Raw genomic sequence first — 23,360 nt, 5'->3', positions numbered from 1 at the left:
TTATTTATTTATCCTCAGAAAGTTGTATATTAGTGTTTCTTCTACAGTTCACATTACAGTTATGATTTAAGATTAATGATTATAAATCTTAAATATTTCTTTTATATGTATGGCTAAAAATTCTATATAATATAATTTCTAATGTCTGTCTGTGGCCCAATAAATCACTGTGTGTTAATGTTTTTTTACTTAGTACTTTTCTTAAAAGTAATTAAAAGTACTAACATGCTTTATTTAGTACTTTTAGTACTTTTCTATTTAGAAGCCCTTTTGACTCAAAAGTGTAAGGATTGGGGCAGATGATGGGAGGGGAACCCCACTTATATTTGATTGCCATAGCTGTCAATCTTGTGATGATATTTATCTATTTACAATTTTATAAGATGCACTTTCATTTAAAAAGTACAACAAGGCAGAATACAACATATAAACACAAAATAAAGATATTCATTTTAAAAATACTGATTGACTTAACAAGTAAATTCATGTTGCAAAGGCCTTTCTGAACAATAAAGTTTTCAAGTGACATATGAATGAAGGAGGGATAGTTCCCACCAAACCACTGCTGCGAGGGAGTTCCACAGGGCAGGGCCTGCCTCACCAGAGTCCCTGGTGATGGTCTTGAGGGTGTGAGGAACCACCAGAAGTGCCCTGTCAGGGGATTTCAGTGATCATTCAGTCTACCACTGCATCAAGTCTGTGATATATGGCGGAAATCCTTGAGTGAGTGGTGACTGTTGTTTTCCCTCAAACGTCCCTCATCATGTATGATGCCACATTTGATTCACCCAGGAGACTCATGTGGCTGAAAAAATGACAGCAAGTAGCCGTCTACAAGATAAACCATAGGTTCACTCCCATAAAATGCCCTCTTTGAAGACTTCCCATAGGCATCTAGTCAGCCACTGTAAGAACAGGATGCTGTTCTAGATGGGACTTCCAACTAATCCAACAGCATTCTTGGTTCTAAGAAAGTTGTTTCCCATTTTTCAGCCTGCAAATGGTGGGATTTTGCCAAGTTTATAGTTTTGTAGTAATCTTTGAATGGCTGTTCAGTAAGGTCTTGTGTTGATTCGGACCCTCCATATTATTCCTGGAGGTAGTCGGTGACAGAGAGGACACAGTTTCTGCCGGAAACTGTAAAGAATGTGACAGACCTGTAGGCATCTTGGACCACCTGAAATAACACCAGAAACACAGAGAGACCTAGAAGCCCTGAGACTCCAATACATAGCTCCCTCAGGGTAAGTTGCCCGGTCTACAGTGGGAGGAGCACAATAGACACAGATGCTTCCAGGCCTGCCTCATCCTATCAGTTGCACATGGTTACCAAGAAATGTTAATGTGGTAATGGAAATCTTTGATGTACTGGGATGTTACAGTGGTACCTTGGTTTACGAACTTAATCTGTTCCGGAAGTCCGTTCTTAAACCAAAGCGTTCTTAAACCAAGGTGTGCTTTCCCATAGCAGCGGGGGACTCAATTTACAAATGGAACACACTCAACAGGAAGTGAAACATGTTCTTATTCCAAGGCAAAGTTCACAAACCAAAACATCTATTTCCAGGTTTGCAGCGTTCTTAATCCAAGTTGTTCATAAACTAAGCTGTTCTTAAACCAAGGTACCACTGTATCTTTTTCACATTTGGAGATGCAAATAGAGAACAGAAAACCCTTGAAAGAAATTAATACACATATATCCCTTTTACCACTTCCTAGATTATCCTAATGGCATACGGCTCACATCAGCTGTTCCGGGAGCAGATATAAAAGTTTTGATAAATTTCAATGCGCCAAATCCCCAGGACAGAAAGAAATTTACGGATGATCTGAGGGAGTCTGTTGCAGAGGTACAAGAAATGGAAAAGCACAGAATAGAGTGTAAGTACAAAGGTACATATAGTAGAGCATTTAAAATTAATTATGTTAGGTGAATCTATTTTGGAATATTTACAAAAATATTTCTTTATAAAGTTAAAATTTGCTCAGAAAGTGTGGCTGAATACTACTCAAGATTAAACTGCAGTTGAAATACGAGAACGTTTTACTAAGTGCTGATATATTGCATTTTCCTCAGGAGACTTACAGTGGTCCAAGGGCATCCATTTCAGCTGGTGGGCTCTGGCCACACTTTTAAACTCCATGACTGGCTGTTACCACATGGTTATGTGCCACTGCCATCTGGAGTCCGGCAGAAGGATTTGCATTGGTATGCTCTTGTGATACAATTATGCGCACAGACTACCAAGGTGCAGTGACACCCAACCTAATGAAGGCATGGCAAATTTGATAGCAGCACTTTGTTCATTGCTACCTAATGTTAGTTAGTTAGTTAGTTAGTTAGTTAGTTATTTTGCTTTGTATGCCAGAGACTACGTTGTGTGAGGTACCGTTTCTGAGCATTTCTGGTGCCAAAGGAGAAGGGATGGGCAAAAGGCTTAGGTACATGAAATATTCCCCAACACTGAAATTAATAGGAATGCGCCTTCTCACACAGAGCTTTCTGTTGTTGAAGCCCTCCGGTGTGTGGCCCAGCTTCTGTAATGCTGTGCCTTTTGCAGACGGAGCAAGCTTATTTGTCCAGGTGCCAATTTTTAGAAGCATTGCGTTTGGGGTTATTGAAATTATTAACGAGCCAGTAAAGAGTCCATACCTATTTTTTCAGCGCTACAATCTGAAAGAGCCAATAGAGTAATTGGCTTCTGCTCTCTTTTCAGCTGAACTTGAAAAGCAGAAAGGTGTAGTACGACCAAGCATGTCTCAGTGCTCTAGCCTGAAAAAAGAGTCTGGCAATGGGACATTGAACCGTGCCTGCCTTGATGACAGTTACGCCACTGGGGAGGGTCTTAAAAGGAGTGCCCTTAGCAGCTCTCTTAGAGATCTCTCTGAAGCAGGTATGCATTCCTTCCTTCTTTGATAAATATATTCATTGAACCTTAATATATGTGTGTGTGTGAGTGTGTTCAAAGAATACACTAACAAATATGAAAATGTAAAAATGTAATCCTGAGAAAGTTTATTATGTCTTATTGTTAGTAGTGTGGTTTTTTTTCTTTCTGTTTTTCCCCCTCTGCTTATTCAAAAATTCCATTTGAAAATATTAAACTGTTGTAGCTTTCTATGTATACTTTAAAAGGAGAAAGAAGACAGAGAAAAATTGTAAGTTTATAATAAAATAATGGTTAATTAAATGCTAGGTATGCTAGGAGTAAACTGTTTAGTTTTGCGTCCCTTTTTGTTATTTTCTTCCTTATATTTCATTAGGGGGAAAAACCCACCCAAATCATTGTGTATTGGCTGCTTCTTGTGCATTTTGTGCTTATGTGTATCCATGTAGTATATTGATGAATGAAATTGAGTGAAGCCCTGCTAAATTCTATCTAGAGAAACATAAATCGGATATAGTTGTGTGACTGGTGCTACGTTATCGTATTGCTCAAAACGTAGACTCTAGATCTTGCTGAAACTGTGGCTTGTGTATATACTACACTACTGTTGCCAGCATAATGGGGAAGGAACCATTTTGGCAAAGTAGTAATTTCACCACTGCTTTTGGGCCTGAAGTTTGAACTGATCTGGATGGTGATGGAAGTTTAAAATATATTTTAAATTATAGATGTTATACCTGGTTTTGGAATGTATGCATTTTAATCATTACATTTCACCCATGTGTGCAGAACGTAGAAAAATGCCACTACGATTATGACTGGAAATCAATGCCCTGGTGTATTTTGAATGTCAGGCACTACATTTCAGCTATGTGTGCAAAAGAACAGGCACGTTATTGGTTCCTGCTGTTGCTAGTAGAATTGCTCTCCCTGTTAACACCATGTACACTATGCTAAATTATAATATACCACTAGCAAATAGATTTAAATTTTTGCTTACTTTTCATCCTATATATTATTTTGACCTCTATATAAAAGTGAAGTATACCTTTCTCTTTAAAATATCATGTGTAAGCTTCTACTGTGCTACAGTCATCAATACTAATCTTAAGTATGTGCTATGTGTAATTATGTGCACATGCCTATTTGTGCATCAAAATATACACATACTAATATCTGCATCTTTATTTTTACCAAACGGGTTTACTTTCTATTTAGCCACAATTATTTATCCATAGTAATTATTATATATTACTTTACTTTGGGGACAATTCAGTGACAACCATGAATCCATTGCATGGAACAACACCAGTGCAAAGGTCCACTGAATTAACGCTTTTTAGAATTTTATTTAAAAATGTGCACTTGAGTAGACTTTGGATGAGGCCTCAGTCGTCATTATTTAGTTTCATGTAAGAATGGTTTCATTTTTCTGTTTTTCATTGAGAATGACAACATTCATTTTTAGAAACAGGATTTTCACTAATGTACCTATTACTTGACATGATTCCCAGTTAACACTTTTCATCCTACTAGGAGCTTTCAAACATTTACTTCAGACATTGTCATGTAGCTAGCTTCATTTGGAGGATTCTTTACCATAAACAAGATGAATTTTTCATAAGCATGAAACATCCCATATGTCAACAACATATGCCTTCTGTTGGCATATACTCATCGCTGACAAGTTATTTTCTGTAGTTGAATATAGGCGTCAGACTGAAGGGTTTAAGCAGTGACTATGTTAAACCCAGCTAAACTTAATTTTAACATTTTTATCGAGTCATAATTTATGGAGAGTTTATGTTTGGACTTGTGCAGTGCAATTAATTTAAGAAACACACACATACAGTCAGGTATTGGTTAGGATAACCTAGGTGTTCTTTTCATTCATTATGTTACCTATTGCCAAGAACCAACTAGAAACAGGTGCAGTTCTATAGAAGTTGGCCTTTGGAGTGATTTCCATGGGTTCAAATATGGTGCCCCCACAGAAAGTTTTCTCCATGCAGTTTCAAATCATAGAGGTAAAATGCTTTGCATGGTAACACATTCTGTGTAAATTATAGGCTGATACTGATGATCCTTTGATTTCATGAAAAATGAACAAGATGTGTAGATAACATCTTTTACTACTTTTTTAAATGTGTGTATCTATAGGGTTCATGTTAAATATGATCTTCAAAGATACATGTTTGAACTGGCCCTCACTGCGATGAGATTCTGAAGTGTTTAGCTTAAACAACACTGTCATTTTATGCCATCACTCCCCTCCAATAGAAAGAGTGAGCATGTAGCTAAAAATCATGTAGTGTTGCTTTGCTACAGAACGCAGGAGGAGGCTGATGAAGTAGATTATGTGTATCTTATGTAGGTAGAAACATGCTTTTTTCAAAAGGTTACCTTGTTTTTCTAAAAAAAAAATTATAACTTAATTTTACCACTCAAACAGTGGCTATAACTGCTTTATAATTTTTATTTCAGAGATTGTGTAATATGTAATAATGTTGTTTTTGGATACTATGATGTATGTAAAACTTGGATATTTAATGTTTTTCTTTTTAAAAGAAAAATATGTCAAAAATATTAAGGCAAAGCATCTTTTAGTTCAGGGCCAGGGAACCTGTGGCCCTCTACACATTTCTGGACTACAACACTCATCATTCCTGACCATTGGTCATACTGGCTGGGGCTGATGGGAGTTGTAGTCCAGCAACATATGAAGGACTCTCTACCCTGCATGTTGGATTTTTTAAGCCCTATATTATTCTCACCACCTGAATTAGGTTTTCCAGGTCTCCAACATTAAATATGTCCTTTAACACTTCTCCAATTTATTAAAGTATAATTTATTTAAAATAATAAATGGCTAGCTTTTAAAGGCTGCTTGTTCAGTTTGACAAAGTCAGGTTTACTTGTTTGTGTCTCATGCAGCCCAGACAGCTTCCACAAGTTGTTTCATTGTGTGATAAAGAATAAATAGGTCCAAATGAAATACCTTTAAGCTGAAGTGCATATTTGCAATTTGTACTGTGACCTCCGGAATAGACCCTTGGACTAGCCATTTGCTGCATGATGTTAGAGAAAAACTTGAGCCAGGGTTTGGATTGTTTTGGAAATACGACCGCAATTACCATCTTAGGCATCATTTTTTTCCCACCTGCATAATTGGGGGAGACATTCAAGGGATAGTTGTGAAAGATTCAGAAATTTCCCAGATGCATCACCAGATGGTGTTGTAAGAGTAGGATTGATTTTGAGTCAGAAACCTACCTCAGATGAGTCTGAGCATTTTAAGATGACAAGAAGCAGTTTAAGATGATGAGATACAGTTGCTTAAATTAAAACCTACAAACATTGTGGTCCCTTATACTCAAGGTATATGAAGCTTGTACTAATTTCCTGAAATTTGGAAAATATGTATCCAGGTTGCCTTCTCAAGGCAATGTCATTCCATAATTGCAGTGCCACACCAGAGAAGGCCCTGCTTCAGGCAGCTATAGATATGACCGTACAGAATTGTAAAATTATTTATTTACTTATTTAAAACATTTTTACTGCCCTTCACTGAAAGTATGTCAGGGAACATATGCCTGTCGAAATAAAATAAAACATCAATAAAAGACAACTCTGAAATAAAAAAGAAATGGGGGCATTATATCTTAATACATCTTAAAATGTCTGCATAAATAATCATTTATTAAGCTGGCATCTAAAAGCTTGTAAAGTAGACACCAGGCACACCTTATTAGACAGATATTCCAAAACTGGGGCACCACCACCAAAAAAAACCCTTCATTGTAGATATAGTAGATTTGTTTATCTGTATCTAGTTATCAGGTTATCACAAGATAAAAGTATGAAAGTAACACAGCTAACCAATGAACTTACCTCAGACCCAAATAGTCGAAGGAAGTGATGGGCAGCTGGGGCTTGTCAACTTGGGAAGGTAGCCTATCTAGAAGGAGAAGGAAAATTCTGCTGCCTTACGGGATATCTTCAAGAGAAAACAGGGCCAAGGAGTAAATCCTACACAAATCCAGAGTGGAGTCCCTAAGACGGTTGGATGGTGCCTTGTATGCCTCCTTCTGGCAACTCCTGCAGCCAAGCTGGTGCCAGATGCATTGCTTTGCTTTCCTTTGGACCATATGAGTGACATCGAAAGGGAGGGTCCTGTTGCCTGGGCAGCTCAGGCCCTCCATACCCAGCACAGGCCCTCCTTGTGCTCTGGGGAGGTCACTTCACCCCCAGAGGCACACTCCATTGTCTCTTGAGACAGAAGGATACCAACAAGAACAAATTATTATTATTATTATTATTATTATTATTATTATTATTATTTTATACTGCCCTGCATCTGAAAATCAGGGGGCAGTTCACAACATAAAAATACAAAATAACACAAATTACATAATAAAACAGAAACAAACCGATAAACCCCCTCCCTCAAACACATTTAAAAGACCATAGAATGTTAATCAGCCCAAGGCCTGGTTATAGAGAAGGGAGCCACACCAATCTGCAGCTCTGGGTAAAAAGAAAAAAGGAAGATAAGTGAAATTAAGTTGCTTCTTAGAGTTGGCTGTTGAAAAAATTCACAGGCTTGGTTGCTCATTTTTGTAGAAGTCTGGAGAGATGATGAATTGTGCCCACTCCCCTACACAAGAGGGCTTGCAGTCATGTTTACCCTAACACTCAGCTGCTTTCCTCTGATCAAAAGAGATATTTGCCCTCTGTCCCTTTTTGGGGGAGGCTGGTAGAGAATACTTTGTATATATGTATTATTAAATGTAGAGCCTAAGAAGTTTACACACCTTCTTGGCGTATGAAATGTTCAGTGCAGTGCTGTATGTTTTCTGGCAGCCTTTAAGCATAGTTTGGAAAACATTACTCCCATAAAATGTGTTAAGCGCTTAGAAAAGGCAAGCAACTCTGCAAAACCTGATACGAAAGGGACTATAGAAACAAGTTGCTGTCATGAAGCTGTGTTGTTTATTTCACCATGGAAAAAGAGAGCTTTTCGTACTGTTAGATCATTGAGGGAATTGTGTGACTTTTGTGAGGAAACTAAGAAACCCTTTATACCTTGAAAATATGTAAAGAACTCAAGTCTCCATTAAGAAATGGGCTTCATCATTAAACTCTAATTACTAAAATTATGATTAATTTACTCTGGAGCTACTTTATTTTATCTGGACTGTTCTGGAGCCCAAAAATGATCAAAGGGTTGGAGCAACTTGCCTGAGGAGAAAAGTTACAACATTTGGGCTTACTGTTGAAAAGGCAAGGAAAGAGGGCACCATGATAGAGGTGTATAAAATTATGCATTGAGTTGATAGGCTTCTCTCATACTACTGGAAATTGGGGCCATCCAACGAAGCTGAATGTTGGAAGATTCAGACAAAAGAATACTTCTTTACACATAGTTACATGGAATTCTCTCCCACAAAATGTAATGATGGTACCTGGTGTGGATGTCTTTAAACAGATTAGACACATTCATATAAGGCTATCAGGGGCTGCTAGCCATGCTTGGCCATGCTCTGTTGGAAACAGAATGTACTCAGGTCTTGCTTGTTGGCTTCATCCAGTAGGCATCTGGTTGGCCACTGAAAAATGGATGATGGATTATATGGGCCTTTGGCCTGATCCAGCAGTGATGGCTTGTTACTAGAACAGAAAAATTTTATACTTGCTTAGTCTATAAGTTAACATTAAACAAACATACCAACCATACTTGCTTTTATTTCAGTGTACATTCTCAAAAGGTGCATCAAGTAGTAAGTTTTAGAAATCAGAGTACTTTGTTCTGTCTTTGGCCAGTCATGCTGTTATTTTGATGCCAAAATAAGTTATTTAGGAATATGAATCACCAAGTTAGGGGCCTGCATGTAAGATCTGGCATCTGATCTCAGCGCACATGTTTATAAAAACAAAGCCATAAACAGTAGGCAATTGTGGCTATATCTTAAATGTGTAAGCACTGCACAGTTGACAAACACAATCTCACCATAAGTATGGCGCTGCAGTTTAAATTTTCTACATAAAATTAAGTTTAGTTTTACCATGGAAGAATGTTATATGAAATCCACTATTGTATCTTAATAATTATAATTTCAAGTACTAAAACTTTGAAATGCGGACAAAATGCCTATCCCATCCTTGGAGACGTTAAGACTGCAGTAGTTTTAACTCAGTGCAACTTCTGAATAAGCACTCTTAGGACTGCACTGCAACAGTGCCTGAAATATTTTTAAACGGTATTTAGGAAATACTTGATACATATAAAAGCAGTTATTAAAATCCTACCCACTGAAGGCCATTATAATACAAGTATTGTACAGTATATCATCTACTGAGTGCATTAAGGATTCCCAGACACAAGCATTCCCCCCATAAACTACAGTTGAGAAAGACATGTAATTAAACGAGAATATTTAAATTTCAATGGTTCCATCCATTAAAATAAGTGGGAGCTTCCCCTCTGACGTCAGTGGGATGTGAATTGCATCCTAAGGCTAGAATCCTAAGCACACTTACTTAAGAGCAAGCTCCGCCAAACAGAGTGGGGACTTTCTTCTGAGTAATCATGTACAGGATTGTGCTTTAAATGTTTACTAGTATAGTTTCAGTTCCTGTCCTATCACAACATGCAAAGTTAATCTCCAGACCCCACTAGAGGATCCTACAATGCATCAGCGAAGGCGGCTGTTGATCACCCAGGTCTTGTCTCAGTCTCTAATCTATGGTATTGCATGTCCTGGGCAGGCAAGCGTGGGCGTCGCAGCAGTGCAGGATCGCTAGACAGCAATATGGAAGTAAGTAGGAAGTTACTGATGTCTAGCTGGATGTGATGTGCATTTCAAACCTTTCTTTTATATACATTTTTTGCTCTTTTTCTTCTAACATACAACCTGCCTGCCTCAAATAAAAATGCATGCCAAGGCTACTCACTTCGTATTTTTAGATTTTTATTTATTTATTTTTTTAAGAAAACAGCAACACTACTACTACTTCTGGCTTGTTTTTAGATCAAGTACCATTTTTTTATTATTATTATTATTTCAGCTAACCTCGTCCCCTTCTGTTCCTGCAAGCATGGTTAAATGAATATGATGTGCCCTCTTGCCACCATTTCAGTCTGGTCCCTGCTTAAAGGCCCAGGGTTATTTGTTACACAGTACACCGTTGGTGCTGTTTAACTTAGCTACTGACGTCATGCTCAGCCATTCACATTGCTTATTTTTCGAGTTAAATTGCGAAATGTATGCAGTCGTGACACCATGGAATTGCATAGATAGGGCATGGGGAAAGAAAACAAATAAGACGGATGAATTCGATGTGGATTTCATGAGATTTCATTCATCTTCAAACCATTTATATACTGTTCATGTCTTTGAATTCAACCTGCAGATTTTTTTGTGTGTGTGCGCGTGCGCACGTGTGTGTGCGCGTATGTGTGTGTGATGTCTGTGTGTGTTTGAATTAGGTAGACTACAGTCTACATATAGCACACGATGCCTCACCATTGCTATGTCCCTATAGCTGTCCATAAAGAAAATAAAGTGTCCACAGACTAACTAGATAGTCAACGGCTAAATAGCAGGAAATATTGGGCCATAGGTCAGCAGATATGGGAACAAAGCACAAAACCTACCGATAAAGAGAAACAAGCATAGTCTCAGTCTAACACTATTAGTGATAGCTCACTTACTTTCTACATCTCAAAATAGAAGCAGTCTACTTTAAAGTTAATGTTAGAGGAAAACGCAGCACAAAATCTGAATGTTAACAGTGTGCTAATTATTTCAGTTTAATTCATTGTAACTGTAGACATGTATATATTTGTTCTTGAAGGGAGAAATAAATCACATGACTATAATATCTTAATAAGAAAAAATGTAGATTTAAAATCAGATCAAAAGGTTTTAATCACTGATTAGTGATTGCTTTTTATTGGTCAATATTTTCATTTTTTTAAAAAAGAAAAATCACTTCTTTCTATAATTGGGTCATATCTAGCATCACCTCACCTGTCCCTTAAAGGAAGAAATTGGCAGAAAGACAGACAGACATCTCCTATAGGTCATAGACAGACAGACAGACATATCCTCTAGGTCATATAGCAGTTTATCCCTATGAGCTTTCAAGGAAAACATGATGGTCGCTGTGAACTTTTTTCTTTTACACATATTTTAAGGTTTTTTTAATTTTTATTTCTATTAATTTCTTTTTAGGGGTCCATCATTAGCAGTCCTCATATGCGCCGAAGAGCTACATCAACCCGAGAGTGTCCATCTCGCCCTCACCACCAGACTATGCCTAATTCTTCCTCACTACTAGGGTCCTTATTTGGTAGTAAAAGGGGAAAGCCTTCCCAAGGCCACCTAGCAACTGGCCCGTCACAGCACCCACCTCACCCTCCTATACTTTCACATCAGCAGCATTCGCAGCACTCTTCTTCCGCCCTGCACCACGCGGGGCCAGCGGAGGGGCAGACCCAGGCACAAGTGCACACCCACCATTCTCAGTACTGCCACATGCAGAACCCGCCTCCCTACCATCACCACCACCACTACCACCCACCCCAGCATATCCAGCACCCACACCAGTACCACCACGTGCCGCACTCGCAGCATGTAGCGCATTCGCAGCATTCTTACATACCGCATTCCCACTCGCAACATTCTCATGCCCCCCATCCTCCATTACCCGCTCCTCACCCCGTACACTCTTCCCACGCGCCACATCACCACGGCCAGCCGGTGCCCCCTTCTAGTTCAGCCAGCACTAAGCCCAAACATAGCGGCATCAGCACAATAGTCTAGAACCAAACTCCTCTGCCAGTAATTGTAGCTCTAGACAGGCACTTACAGGAAGCAGAAGCAGCCTATAAAACTGGAATGGTTTGTTTGTTTTTTTAATAATAATAAATAAATAAAAATGAAACACAAGCCAGAAACAACTTAATTGACTCCTTTGCCTTAAGGATTCAATAGAACAACTCACGTTAGCTTGATCAGTGCTGGTCTTACAACTGAACTCAGTAGTGATCTTCTCCCTCCTTTTCTCCAGTAGCCTTGAAAATATGCTGCTTGCTGAAAACATTTATGCTACCTTTCGTTTCACCCACCCCCCATGACAATTTTTAATGCATAATGAAAACATAACCTCAAAATAAAAGGAAAAAAATATGAAATAGAACCAAGTGTTGCATTCTTGCTCCTTAATTGTCAATGGGCAAAAAAAGTAGACCTCATATGGTTGATGAAAGTACGTAAGTAAACTTTATATAATATAAATATATAAATATATACATATATATATATATACTGTATAGTTAACATTTATGCTTACAACAAAACTTTTGCAGTCCACAAAGCTAGCAATATATACTTTACCAGGAATTCCATTTACTGATAGAAGGGCAGTACAGTAGTTGAACAGCGTAATGAAAGTGTAGACCAAAAAACTAGGAACAAATTCCAGGCATTTCAGTGTTCTCATTAAAAGTTCTCTGGACTTTGAAAAATATCTCTAAGCAATCATTGCAAAGTGTGCCAAGTAACATAGCATTTAGCTGTTGTAGTCAAATATTGCTTTGTACAAATCCTTATTTTATTAGCAAGATAATATACTTAATCAGTATTATAACTGTTCTACTATTTCAGGTAAGCAAACTAGTTAAGATGCAGTAACTATACAGTAGCAACATGAGACCCCCTTTGTTAAGGGCTGTCTCTACCTTTTGGTTACTCAGATTCTTAGACACTTTAAAGGCTGTGATAACTGTGAACTTACACAATCCATAGTTCTTTTATATTCATATATGTTTTAATAAACTCACATGAAGATTTAAATGGAAGGTACTTGCATACATGGCATAAACATTCATCTCAGACCTTAAAACAAGAAGCATCCATCCCTTTCCAGACACATTGCCACTTTACCATAACTTAGTTTATCTCAGTTAAAATAGACTGCGGTTCAGGCTTGCCTTTCCATATGAAAGTGATCTGAAACTTGAAGGCTTATTTTAGTACAGATTTTTTATAACTGTAATTCCATGTAGCCATGTGCTGGCAGCAGGACTCTCTCACCATTTCTTCATCACATTTGTTAGTTTATCCCAGCACTCAGCAGGCTGAGTCTTTGCTCGAACTGTCATGGTCCAGTTAAGTCGCAAGACATCTCGTAAGAGCCAACTGTGCTGTTGTTGCTTATGTGTTGTAACGAGTCATTCGCAAATCCGTATGCGATTTTTTTGTACCCCCTAAATCCTATTTTTTTAAATTTAAAAAAAAAGAAAGAAATCATACATGGAGAATACTTTGTAGTTTCAGCATTTTGAGCCACCCCAGTCACAAGGACTGTACATCTAACTGGCAGAAACAAAAGGAACTGCAGAACTACACCAGCAGAATTGTGAATGTGGTTTAAAAGAAGAGGAAGGAAAAGTTCCAGTGAGAGATGGGTAAAACAAAAAAACACAAAAACGGTGTTGCTTCGGAATGTAGAAGTGATACATGAAGATGACTCTTATGTATTGGTGATTCCCGATGTCTCCAGTTTGTTTTGTTTTTTCTCTCCCTCTCCTTTTTGCTATGGATTATATCATGATTACCAGCAAAACTAAAAACCAATTACTTCTGTTAACTTCCACTCAGCAAAAACAACCACCTAGAATTTAGTCTGCTGTTTAAATTTGTCTGTTATTTTCTACGCGTGCAATACTTCCTGTTTTGTTCCTTCCCCCCCCCCCCATAAATTAACTACATATGAAATCAAAGTAATAAAAGTCAATTTGATGGTCATCCAGGCAGATTACCGAAGAGGGTTCATCTCAGCAGCCCCCTGAGGCTCGTTGTTCCTTGCAGTTTAAGCATTGTTTGTCCTTATGAGGGATAATAGAACTGTCTGCATGTCATCTAATGTTAATAGTATTAAAGCTACACTCTACATATTGTATATTTGCAAAATATATCAGTGTTACTGTTTATATTAGTTGAAGTAAAGTAATGACATATTTAAATATGTAGACTTTTCTTCAGACCTTTGTACCAATAGTAGAGTCTAACTGTAATTTATAAGTTGTTCCAGAAAAGATAAGTAGCTGGTGGTATACTTTCCCCCCGTGTTGTCGCTCATTGCATATTCTGCATGAATCAGACTCAAAAACACATTCACTGGACAACCACGTTGCTTTGCATTTGACGGATTAATATTGGCCACACACAAAAGTACTTTAGTGTTGCCCATCTATTTATACAATTTGGATGCCCTAGGGAACCCCATGTAAGGTTTTAAACTCCCATACTGTTGCTTGTTCTAAGTTCACATACAAACATCCTTATATGATTCATATGAATTCCGTAAAATGAAGGTTATATATTATTATTTATTTTATTCTCTTGCCATATGCATATGGAACATATAAGTAGAGTGAATGTGTTAGAAACATGAAGTGCCTGAATCTCAACGTTCCATGAATACCGAAGGAGGTTCATTCCCCCCCCCCATAACTATTTTCGATAAGAACATCCTGTAACCAGCATTACTTTTCAAAACTTCACTTATTTTTAGAGGAGCAGCCTAAGGTGCCAGAATCCCTTTTATAGACCAAGAGTACAGAACCGTTTCTCTTAGATTGGGAAAATGACAGCAATCATCATTAGCTTCTATGTGCAGTTAGAGGAAATAAATTTTATAGCATGCAGCAGGGGGAAAGCAGTTACCGGAAAGCTTTTCTTAGTTTTTCCATATTGATTAAAATCCATACAAAACACTATTGAACCATGTGTCTTTCTTCCCATGAATAGTATGGCTAGGTAAAAGCAACAATTTGAAGTTAAAAGAAAAACTAAATAACCTTGCAAAAATATCTTTTCTGGGACAACGTAAAAAATGTATTTGTTTTAATCCTTTTAAGTTAAGAATGAAATGTACAACAATGTAAAAAAAAAGTAATCCTAATATAATGTACGTCTTGTATTGCTAAAAAGAAGTCTTCAAGCATAACATTGTAGAATGATTTTCCCATCAAGCACTGCATGCAGCAGAAGCCTCTTGTTTCTTGATTTTAAAATGAGCTGGAAGACAGTCAGCAGCTATTTAAACAATGACTCTCTACATGTTGACTTGCTGTTCCATATAAAGCTGTGTGTTTACTGCAGTTAAGCATGCATTTTGCTGTTTCCATTGTAAAATATCATCACATCTTGCCTGCAAAAATGAGTAATTGTGTATATAGTTAAAGAAAAAAACTTGACCAATAATAAGATAAAATTTTGAGGGAGGGAAAGGATAGCGAAGCAGGACCAAGTAGGGAGAATAGCTAATTCTCTAAATTGTACATAGTGTGTAAATTAGTATTAATATAAGTCTGCAGTCACTTTCAGGTTGCATACAGTACCTGTCTCCTGCTAGGAACTTTAATCCCAGCCTTGCGTTGTATTAAACTGTTGGAATTAGGTCTTGAATGCAGACTGTTAAAAGACCTCAAGAAACATCATGCTCATGAAAAGCTTCTGTTATGGGAGGCTTCAGACCATTTTGTAACTGTTGGGAAGGAAGGAGTGCTTTCATTTTAATATGCATTGTTTGTAAGTAGTATCAGACCTTATCGTTGTAAAACTATAACTGTGATTATGTGGGAAATCAAATAAATCACTTTGAACTCACTCAGTTTCTCATCCTTTGTAGAACTGCAAGCACTTATATTTTTCATATTAAATGAATAAAATTACTATGCCACTTCAGTTCTTGGAAATCTCATTTTGTGTTGTTTAAAACAAAAACAAAAAAAACACCACTGCAGTATCGCATGCAAAAGGTAGAAACAAATAGCCCTGTTTTGTACAGGCGAGACATTGGGCTCAAATTGGGACTGTTTATGTCTCAGCTGGAGAGGACAGACAAATCAATGGTTTCCTATGGGGCGGCTAACCTGTGACCTCTAGCCATTGTTGGATCGCCTTCTGCTGCAATCGGCATGGCTGATGATCAGGGATGATATGTTAGCCATGTGGCCTGGGGCAGATGGGAGTCTCGAAGGTCACAGGCTAGCCGCCTCTCATTTAGAATGTAGTCTTACACAATCCATAGGATACAAGCGGTAAAACAAAAAATATACTTCAGGTAAGAAACTTGTGGCCCTCCCAGTGCTGTTGGGCTCCAATGAGCCCCAGCCACTGTGGCCAAAGATCAGGGATGATGGGAGTTTTTTAGTCCAACCACACCTGAAAGGCCACAGGTTCCTTACCCTAAGTTTAAGGAGTTGGCTTGTACAACAAACCTTATCAAATGTTGACAGGGACATGTCATTACTGGAGAAGGGAGGGGAAATTATTGTTTCAGGTAACCTGGTCCAGAGTTGTTTTGGGCTTTTACACACAAGTAACAAGACCTTAAAGCTGACTTGGCTAACAGCAGCTTGTGCAGATCCCTCAGCACTTTGGCTACAGCATTCTGCACTAGTTGCAGCATCCAGACCAGACATAAGGGAAGCCCCACACAGAATGCATGGCAGTAGTCAAAACTCCCCGCCCATGCAACAGTACTTCAGTTTTGTCCAGATGAAGCCTCTGCTTATTCTGCTCCATCCAAATCTACACCATCCTTAGCCAACCATTATCTCTGATTTAAGACAACCTTTTGGTGCAAAAGTCCTGTCCCCTAGAAACCAATTTCTGTACACGCAGTATTGGAGCACGTTTGGCATTGCATTTCCTCATTATATAGCAAGCAAGTTAACAGAATACAAATGCCAGATCAAAACCAGGTCTGCCATTGTGTTAACAGCATGAAGCTTCCTAATGAGTGTGAGCTTAAATTGTAAGGAAACACTCCTCTGGCCTCTCACTGCTGTAATAAAACAACAAACACTGACTAAAATTAATTGAGCCTTGGAGTGTAAATTGCAGGAAATTAAGTAAGATGCTTGGAAAGGAAAACAATGTACATTCCTGACTTTGCTGAGAATATAAACATAACAGTCCAGGTATCAAACTGTGTTAAAATGAATAAGGCAATTACATAATAAAACCCCCACTTCAATAAAAACCCCATTTGTTTCCATTTCTGTAGGGATAGCCTGTTTGAGGAAAAAGAACTGATGAAGTGGACTGTGGTCCACAAAAACTTACTCCATCATAAATCTGTTAGTACAGTGGTACCTCAGGTTACAGACGCTTCAGGTTACAGACTCCGCTAATCCAGAAATAGTACCTTGGGTTAAGAACTTTGCTTCAGGATGAGAACAGAAATGGTGGTGCAGCGGGAGGCCCCATTAGCTAAAGTGGTACCTCAGGTTAAGAACAGTTTCAGGTTAAGAACAGACCTCCAGAACGAATTATGTTCTTAACCCGAGGTACCACTGTACTGTATTAAAGGTGCCAGAAGACACTTAGTAGTTTTAATTTGCTTCAGTGGGTTCTGTTTGTGCATATCAGAGCATCTTCACAACTTAAATTATTCCATGACCATGTACATTCAGCATGGAATTATGGATTGAAGACACTGAAAATATTGATCTTGCTTAGAACAAAACTGCATTGTTGGATGGTGATAATAAATTATTATTTATATGCCACCCATCTGACTGTGTTTCCCCAGCCACTCTTGGCGGCTTCCAACAAATTATAAAACCACAGTAACACATCACACATTAAAAACTTCCCTATCCAGGGCTGCCTTCAGATGTCTTCTATAAGTCAGTTGTTCATTTCCTTGACAATTGACAGGAGTGTTCCACATGGTGTATACGACTACCAAGATTGTTTAAGAAGATACTGAGGAAGACAAAGAACCTCTGCAAACCAATGCGTACATTCATGCATATGTAGGCATTCACACACAACCAGAAGAGAATCTTGAGAGGAAAACAACACCTCCAAAGAGGAGGCCAGGAAGTCTTCAAAACACCCAGTGAAAGCCACCAAGCCTTTTATTGCTGACAACGATGGTGAGGCAAGCTATCAATAAATCTGTCTAGTACATTCAGATTCTTATAGTAAACTTTTCTGGTTTTCCACTTGTTTTAAATTGTTTTTAGCTGTTAACGTTAATGCTTGTTTTACCTCCATTGTGTCATTGTTTCATAATTGGTTTTAGAGTTTGTTATGTAAGTTATATGGATTGGACTTTGCATTTTCAATGTTTACACAAACCACTCTGTGAACCTAGTTATAGGGGTGTTATACGAAACTAAACCTGCCATAGATTTAGAGCTAGATGTAAATGCTGTAAGTTTACTCCTGTTAATGCCATTATTTCGTTGAAGGAAGCCATGAGCTTTAAATGTATGCCATGGGTGTGACCATAGGCATGTGACTTCCCCCAATGAATCCTTTATGGAACTACAATTCCCAGAACCCTTAACAAACTATAGATCCCAGGATTCTTTGGGGGAAACCATGTGCTTGAAATATATGGTGTGGATCTCTCTATCTCTAAAGGCTGGACCAGAACTGGCAGGATTCCTCACATTACACTTCCATCCCAGAGTCGTAGGAAACAGGTCACTTAAGTCAGGAGGCAGTCTCCAGGAAAATAATGCAGTAATTATTTGTAGAGGATGAACTGGAGTGGTTGTATTATTGCATATTTTCTCCTTCACCTTGTGTGTGTCTGTTTTGAATTTGAACCGCTGAACAAATATTGCATGAAGTGTCTCAAATAATTGTTCCAGCCTTTCAAAGGTTGTGCTAAGCTCTGTCTGGAGCACCAAGATAATTGCATTGTTGTAACACTTGAACTATTTAATTTAACTTATAGTAACAAGCACTCATTATCTTGCTGAAAAAGCTTTGCATTTTGTAAATACACAGTGCGCTTTTTGAACCGAAAAAAATGTCATCGTGATATTTTAGAAGCTTTGAGCATTTTGTGAAACAACTTCATAGACTCATTTGGCTCTTCATCTGGAAAATATTAGTGTGTCTTATAATTACATCAATATCTTCAGAAACTGCAATGAAATCATTTCATTTCCTTTTCCTGTGAATGAGGCTGTATTTTTTCCAAGTTACGTTACAGCCACAGGAGACAAATATTAATTCAGCTTGCATTCCTAGCCACTTTTTTTTTTTAATTACATGTTCCTACAAATTTTAAAATTATTTCCTTTTTCTCATACTCAACCAATGTGAGAGGCTGTGTGTGGGTGTAGAGCGAGAGGTGGTTCTTTGGTCATCATCCTACAAAGATGCTGGCAACCTATTTTTATTCCAAATCACAATGTTGGAGGGCACTGATGAAGTTGGCCCAGTCCTCCAAAGGGAAAAAAGTTCACCTTGACAACAGAGTGTTGTTGGACTTTTGTTGTTTAGTCGTGTCCGACTCTTCATGACCCCATGGACCAGAGCACGCCAGGCACTCCTGTCTTCCACTGCCTCCCGCAGTTTAATCAAACTCATGCTGGTAGCTTCGAGAACACTGTCCAACCATCTCGTCCTCTGTCGTCCCCTTCTCCTTGTGCCCTCAATCTTTCCCAACATCAGGGTCTTTTCCAGGGAGTCTTCTCTTCTCATGAGGTGGCCAAAGTATTGGAGCCTCAGCTTCACAATCTGTCCTTCCAGTGAGCACTCAGGGCTGATTTCCTTAAGAATGGATAGGTTTGATCTTCTTGCAGTCCATGGGACTCTCAACAGTCTCCTCCAGCACCACAGCTACAGAAATCTGCCATATAGGTACGTATCATTAAACACTGCATCAAGTTCCGCTCAACCTCTTCAAAAAGGTCGAGTAGTTTAACTTCTGTCACGGGTATTTTTAAGCACAACAGTGCAGAGTTCAGAGCAAAGTCGGCATTTATTAACAACTCTTGTACCAACAAAGCCCTTTACCTCCCTCCTCTGCATCCTCCCATTTTCTCAGGGCATTAGGAGATCATGGCTGTACTTAAGGGCTTACTTACACTTCTTTCCCCTTTGTGGGGCAAAGGCGGGGAATTGTTCTGTACCATAAAGCTATGCTAATAAAAAATAATTAGAAGAAGCCCGCAGCATGTTATGGGCACAATTGCACCCTCCTATGCAGATTCCCCAGTAACTGATAATTTAAATGCAGACTAAATATCAGTTTTGCAGACAGGCTGGAAAAGGATACACACTCAGAAATAAGGCACCAAACATGTTTCAGTCTTGTAACAGGCATATGCACACATTTTAATCTTCACTGCACTTTCATGTTCATCTATCATGGGTAGGCAAACTAAGGCCCGGGGACCGGATCCGGCCCAATCGCCTTCTAAATCCGGCCTGCGGATGGTCCTGGAATCAGTGTGTTTTTACATGAGTAGAATGTGTCCTTTTATTTAAAATGCATCTCTGGGTTATTTGTGGGGCACAGGAATTTGTTCATTCCCCCCCCCCCCAAAAAAATATAGTCTGGCCCCCCACAAGGTCTGAGGGACAGTGGAGCAGCTCCCTGCTGAAAAAAATTACTGACCCCTCTTAAGTCATTTATAAAGATGTTTAACAACAATGGACCCAGGACAGAACCCTGCAGCGCCCTGCTTGTCACTTTTTTTCCAGGATGATAATTAACCATTAGTGAGCACTCTTTGGGTTCCGTCAGTCAACCAGCTACAAATCCACCTAAGCAGGCCTCATTTTACCACCTAGTACAGGGCGTAGCCAGTCCTTCAGATCCCAGCCTCTCAAAGCTGCTCAGGGTGGGTGGCATGAGAAGCACCCCAGCCTCGCAAAGGCAGGGCTGGGATCAAAGGGTTTGTGGATGTTGCATCCTCCTCATGTGCCCTCTCCAAGTTGCTTTGCAAGGAGTGTTTACATGGCGGGGCACGCAGGGTGAATGAAGCCCACTGCGCCAGTCTGTCACCCTGGAGCATTTTTCCATGCAAGGGACCTACTACTTGCTTGTTCCTCCTCTTGCTTCAAACATAGCCAAAGAAACCTTATTTATTATTTTTAACCTCTCTTCCAAGCTTGAGTTCATTCTTAGCTTTGGCCTGCCTTACCTTCTCCTTGCAGCTGTTGGCTACTCATGTATACTCTTCCTTTATCATTTCTCTTCTTCCATTTCTTATACAGGCCCTTCTTACATCTCTCACATTTTGTCATCAACACATAGATTCTTGCAGCAAAATACAATTACTGTGGATTAGGTCTGGCTCATTCTTAATTTATCTTGGTATTTCTCATTCTCCTTTTTATCTTATCATATATTTTTAAACTTTTCAGCCTATTAGATAAAATAAAGAAGTAGTTTCATAAATCATAGAAGACCTGAATGTGTGTGAAAGGGTGAAGAGACATATATTCAAAAGTTCAAAGGAGATATGGGGAAAGATAACTGCCCAGGTAGGAAAAGGGATCAACGTTTTCCAACATTACACCATTAAGTTGGGTTTGTGGTGCTGCAGAGGGGTTGTTTTGTGCTTCTTGGTGCGGCACTTTGGTTTTTTGGATATTGAGCGATAAGCCAAGCTTTCTGTAAGCTTCTGTAAAGATATTTGGGGTGGTTTGGAGGTTGTCCTCTGAGTGTGCACACACTATGTTGTCATCAGCATACTGAAGCTCTATGATGGAAGTTATGGTAACTTTACTCTTTGCTTTCAGCCTACTCAGATTAAGAAGCTTTCCATCTCTTTGATATATGATTTCTGTCCCGGTGGAGAGTTTCCCTTCGGCAGTGTGTCGGATCATGGCAATGAAGATAATAGAATTGGGGCGATAACACATCCCTGTTTAACGCCTGGTCCCACTGTGAATGGTTCACTTTGAGAGCCGTGTAATGGGGGGCAGAGAGTAGGAATAAATGGGGCAGTTCTCAGAATGGAGAGGTGTGGGATCAGTATGGGGCCCCTGAGATTGTGAAGAACTCTGAAAGGACCTCTTGAAACGATTAATTAATGGGTAGCAAAATGGCAAATGCCCATTCAGTGTAAACAAGGGTGAAGTGATACTTATTGGGGCAAAATATATTAATTTCACATATACTGTATGTTCATGGAGTGTAGACTAGCAGGGAGTGTGACCAGGAATGAGAGGTCATGAATAGCTCCATGAATATGTCAACCCAGTGTGCAGCAGCTGGTAAAAAGGTGGATCAAAACTTAGTCAATAGGTTGGAAGAGATAGCACACGCCACCAGCAACTCATGGCTCTCTTTAAAAATAATAGAGAAGAATGCGCTCTATCCAGGGCCATAGCTAGGGGGTGGCGAGGAAGGCCCCACCAGGGGCGCAGGCAGGGAGGGGGCGCAAAATCTGCTAAAAATATTTCCATAAATAAAAATGTCAATTATTGCCTCATAAGAAAAGGTTTTAAATAGAGGGTTTTTATATGATATGTGGAGGCCGTTTTTCTGGTTTTTTTCTGTGCCACATTCCCTAGGGGGTGCAATCTGGACGGTTCTGCCAGGGGTGCAAGATCACCTAGCTATGGCTCTGGCTCCATCACAACTATTCAAAATCCAACATATGAACCCATTTCATTGAACATGCACACATGGAATACGGAGGGGGGGGGCAATGGGAATTTACATTAATATTTCTACATTCTTGTACTTCTGTACTCTGCACTGGAAGACCAGAAAAGAACTCTTCCATTTTCTTTTATCTCATGTGGAAAAATATTAAGTTATTGAGAGTCGTATACTGTAGTTTGGCCAACAACAACTGATTAAGTCTTGATTAGTTGCTTATTACTAAAGTTCAGGAAATCATGAAGGCATCGATCGCTTTTGCACAAAGCCGCATTGAAGGCAGCAGCGCTTACAAGCGTCAGACGCGTGTCCATGGACGCATAAGTGGCTGCTCCTTGGAAATAAGAAAGAAATCCAGGATTTTATTTCGGGAAGCAACGTGCACACCCAAACCCAAAAGGGGGCAACATGGTCACGTGCGAAAATTCAGATTTTTTTTCCCCGAAAATGCGCTCTGCCAATGTAAATATAGTCCATTTGTACCCCACTCCCCGCCTCCCCACGTTGCTGGTTGGAGGGATACTGGCAGAGAAAGAAAGGTTTAGGGCAATCTTCCAATGTGAGTCCCTTATTATTGTAGGAATGTGGCTCTCAGTCCCAAGTTCCCCATGCAAGCATTGACTGGTTTTCCAACGCGCAGTGCGTTTCGAAGTTTTTTAAACATTTAAAAACATATATGTTATTTGGCATAGAAAACATTTGTTGCTTTTAATTTTTATTCCCCTCCCCCCCCAAAAAAGTAGCAAACATTTTCCACACCATATAGCATAGTAAGAAGTGGCGCTCCTGTCTTTTGTTTGCGTTGGACTACTCTTAAAATCCTGGATTTGCCCACCTTTTCCTGTGGGCTATAGGCTTTTTCGCTGTTTCCATTTCTTCAACGGAGAAAAAAAAAAGTTAACCCGCAAAGTGTGCCCTGCGTATGAGTCTGATCAGAAGTCTATGGAGAAACTACGCGACAAAAAAAAAGTTGGGCGGCGGGGCGGGGCCGCGTGAGAAACGAGCCGGTTGCTCTGGCAATTGCGT

General features: G+C 39.2%; 1 protein-coding gene and 1 long non-coding RNA gene across 15 annotated transcripts in view; one reads left to right on the top strand and one right to left on the bottom strand.

The window, feature by feature from the left end:
- The window catches only part of LOC308472211, a 28,426-nt gene extending 18,776 nt beyond the window's left edge, over positions 1–9,650 (bottom strand). Inside the window, exon 1 of the long non-coding RNA XR_013983354.1 lies at positions 6,780–9,650. This is a non-coding gene — a long non-coding RNA (uncharacterized lncRNA). The remainder of the gene's footprint in view (positions 1–6,779) is intronic.
- Positions 1–15,568, top strand: part of IQSEC1 (IQ motif and Sec7 domain ArfGEF 1) — a 309,426-nt gene extending 293,858 nt beyond the window's left edge. For 11 of the 14 annotated variants that reach the window (XM_080996705.1, XM_080996704.1, XM_080996698.1 and 8 more), the window contains 4 exons: positions 1,720–1,881; positions 2,718–2,894; positions 9,657–9,706; positions 11,126–15,568. In XM_080996705.1, the coding sequence (XP_080852831.1) occupies positions 1,720–1,881; positions 2,718–2,894; positions 9,657–9,706; positions 11,126–11,716 (980 nt within the window). In that variant the 3' untranslated portion in view covers positions 11,717–15,568. The remainder of the gene's footprint in view (positions 1–1,719; positions 1,882–2,717; positions 2,895–9,656; positions 9,707–11,125) is intronic. The other 3 variants (XM_080996701.1, XM_080996703.1, XM_080996702.1) reach the window with 3 other exon arrangements.
- Positions 15,569–23,360: the final 7,792 nt, after the last annotated feature.

Source organism: Podarcis pityusensis, assembly GCF_964106645.2.
Source record: "Podarcis pityusensis genome assembly, chromosome: 2".
NCBI classification, from domain to species: Eukaryota; Metazoa; Chordata; class Lepidosauria; order Squamata; family Lacertidae; genus Podarcis; species Podarcis pityusensis.
This window is presented reverse-complemented; position numbering and strand designations above follow the sequence as displayed.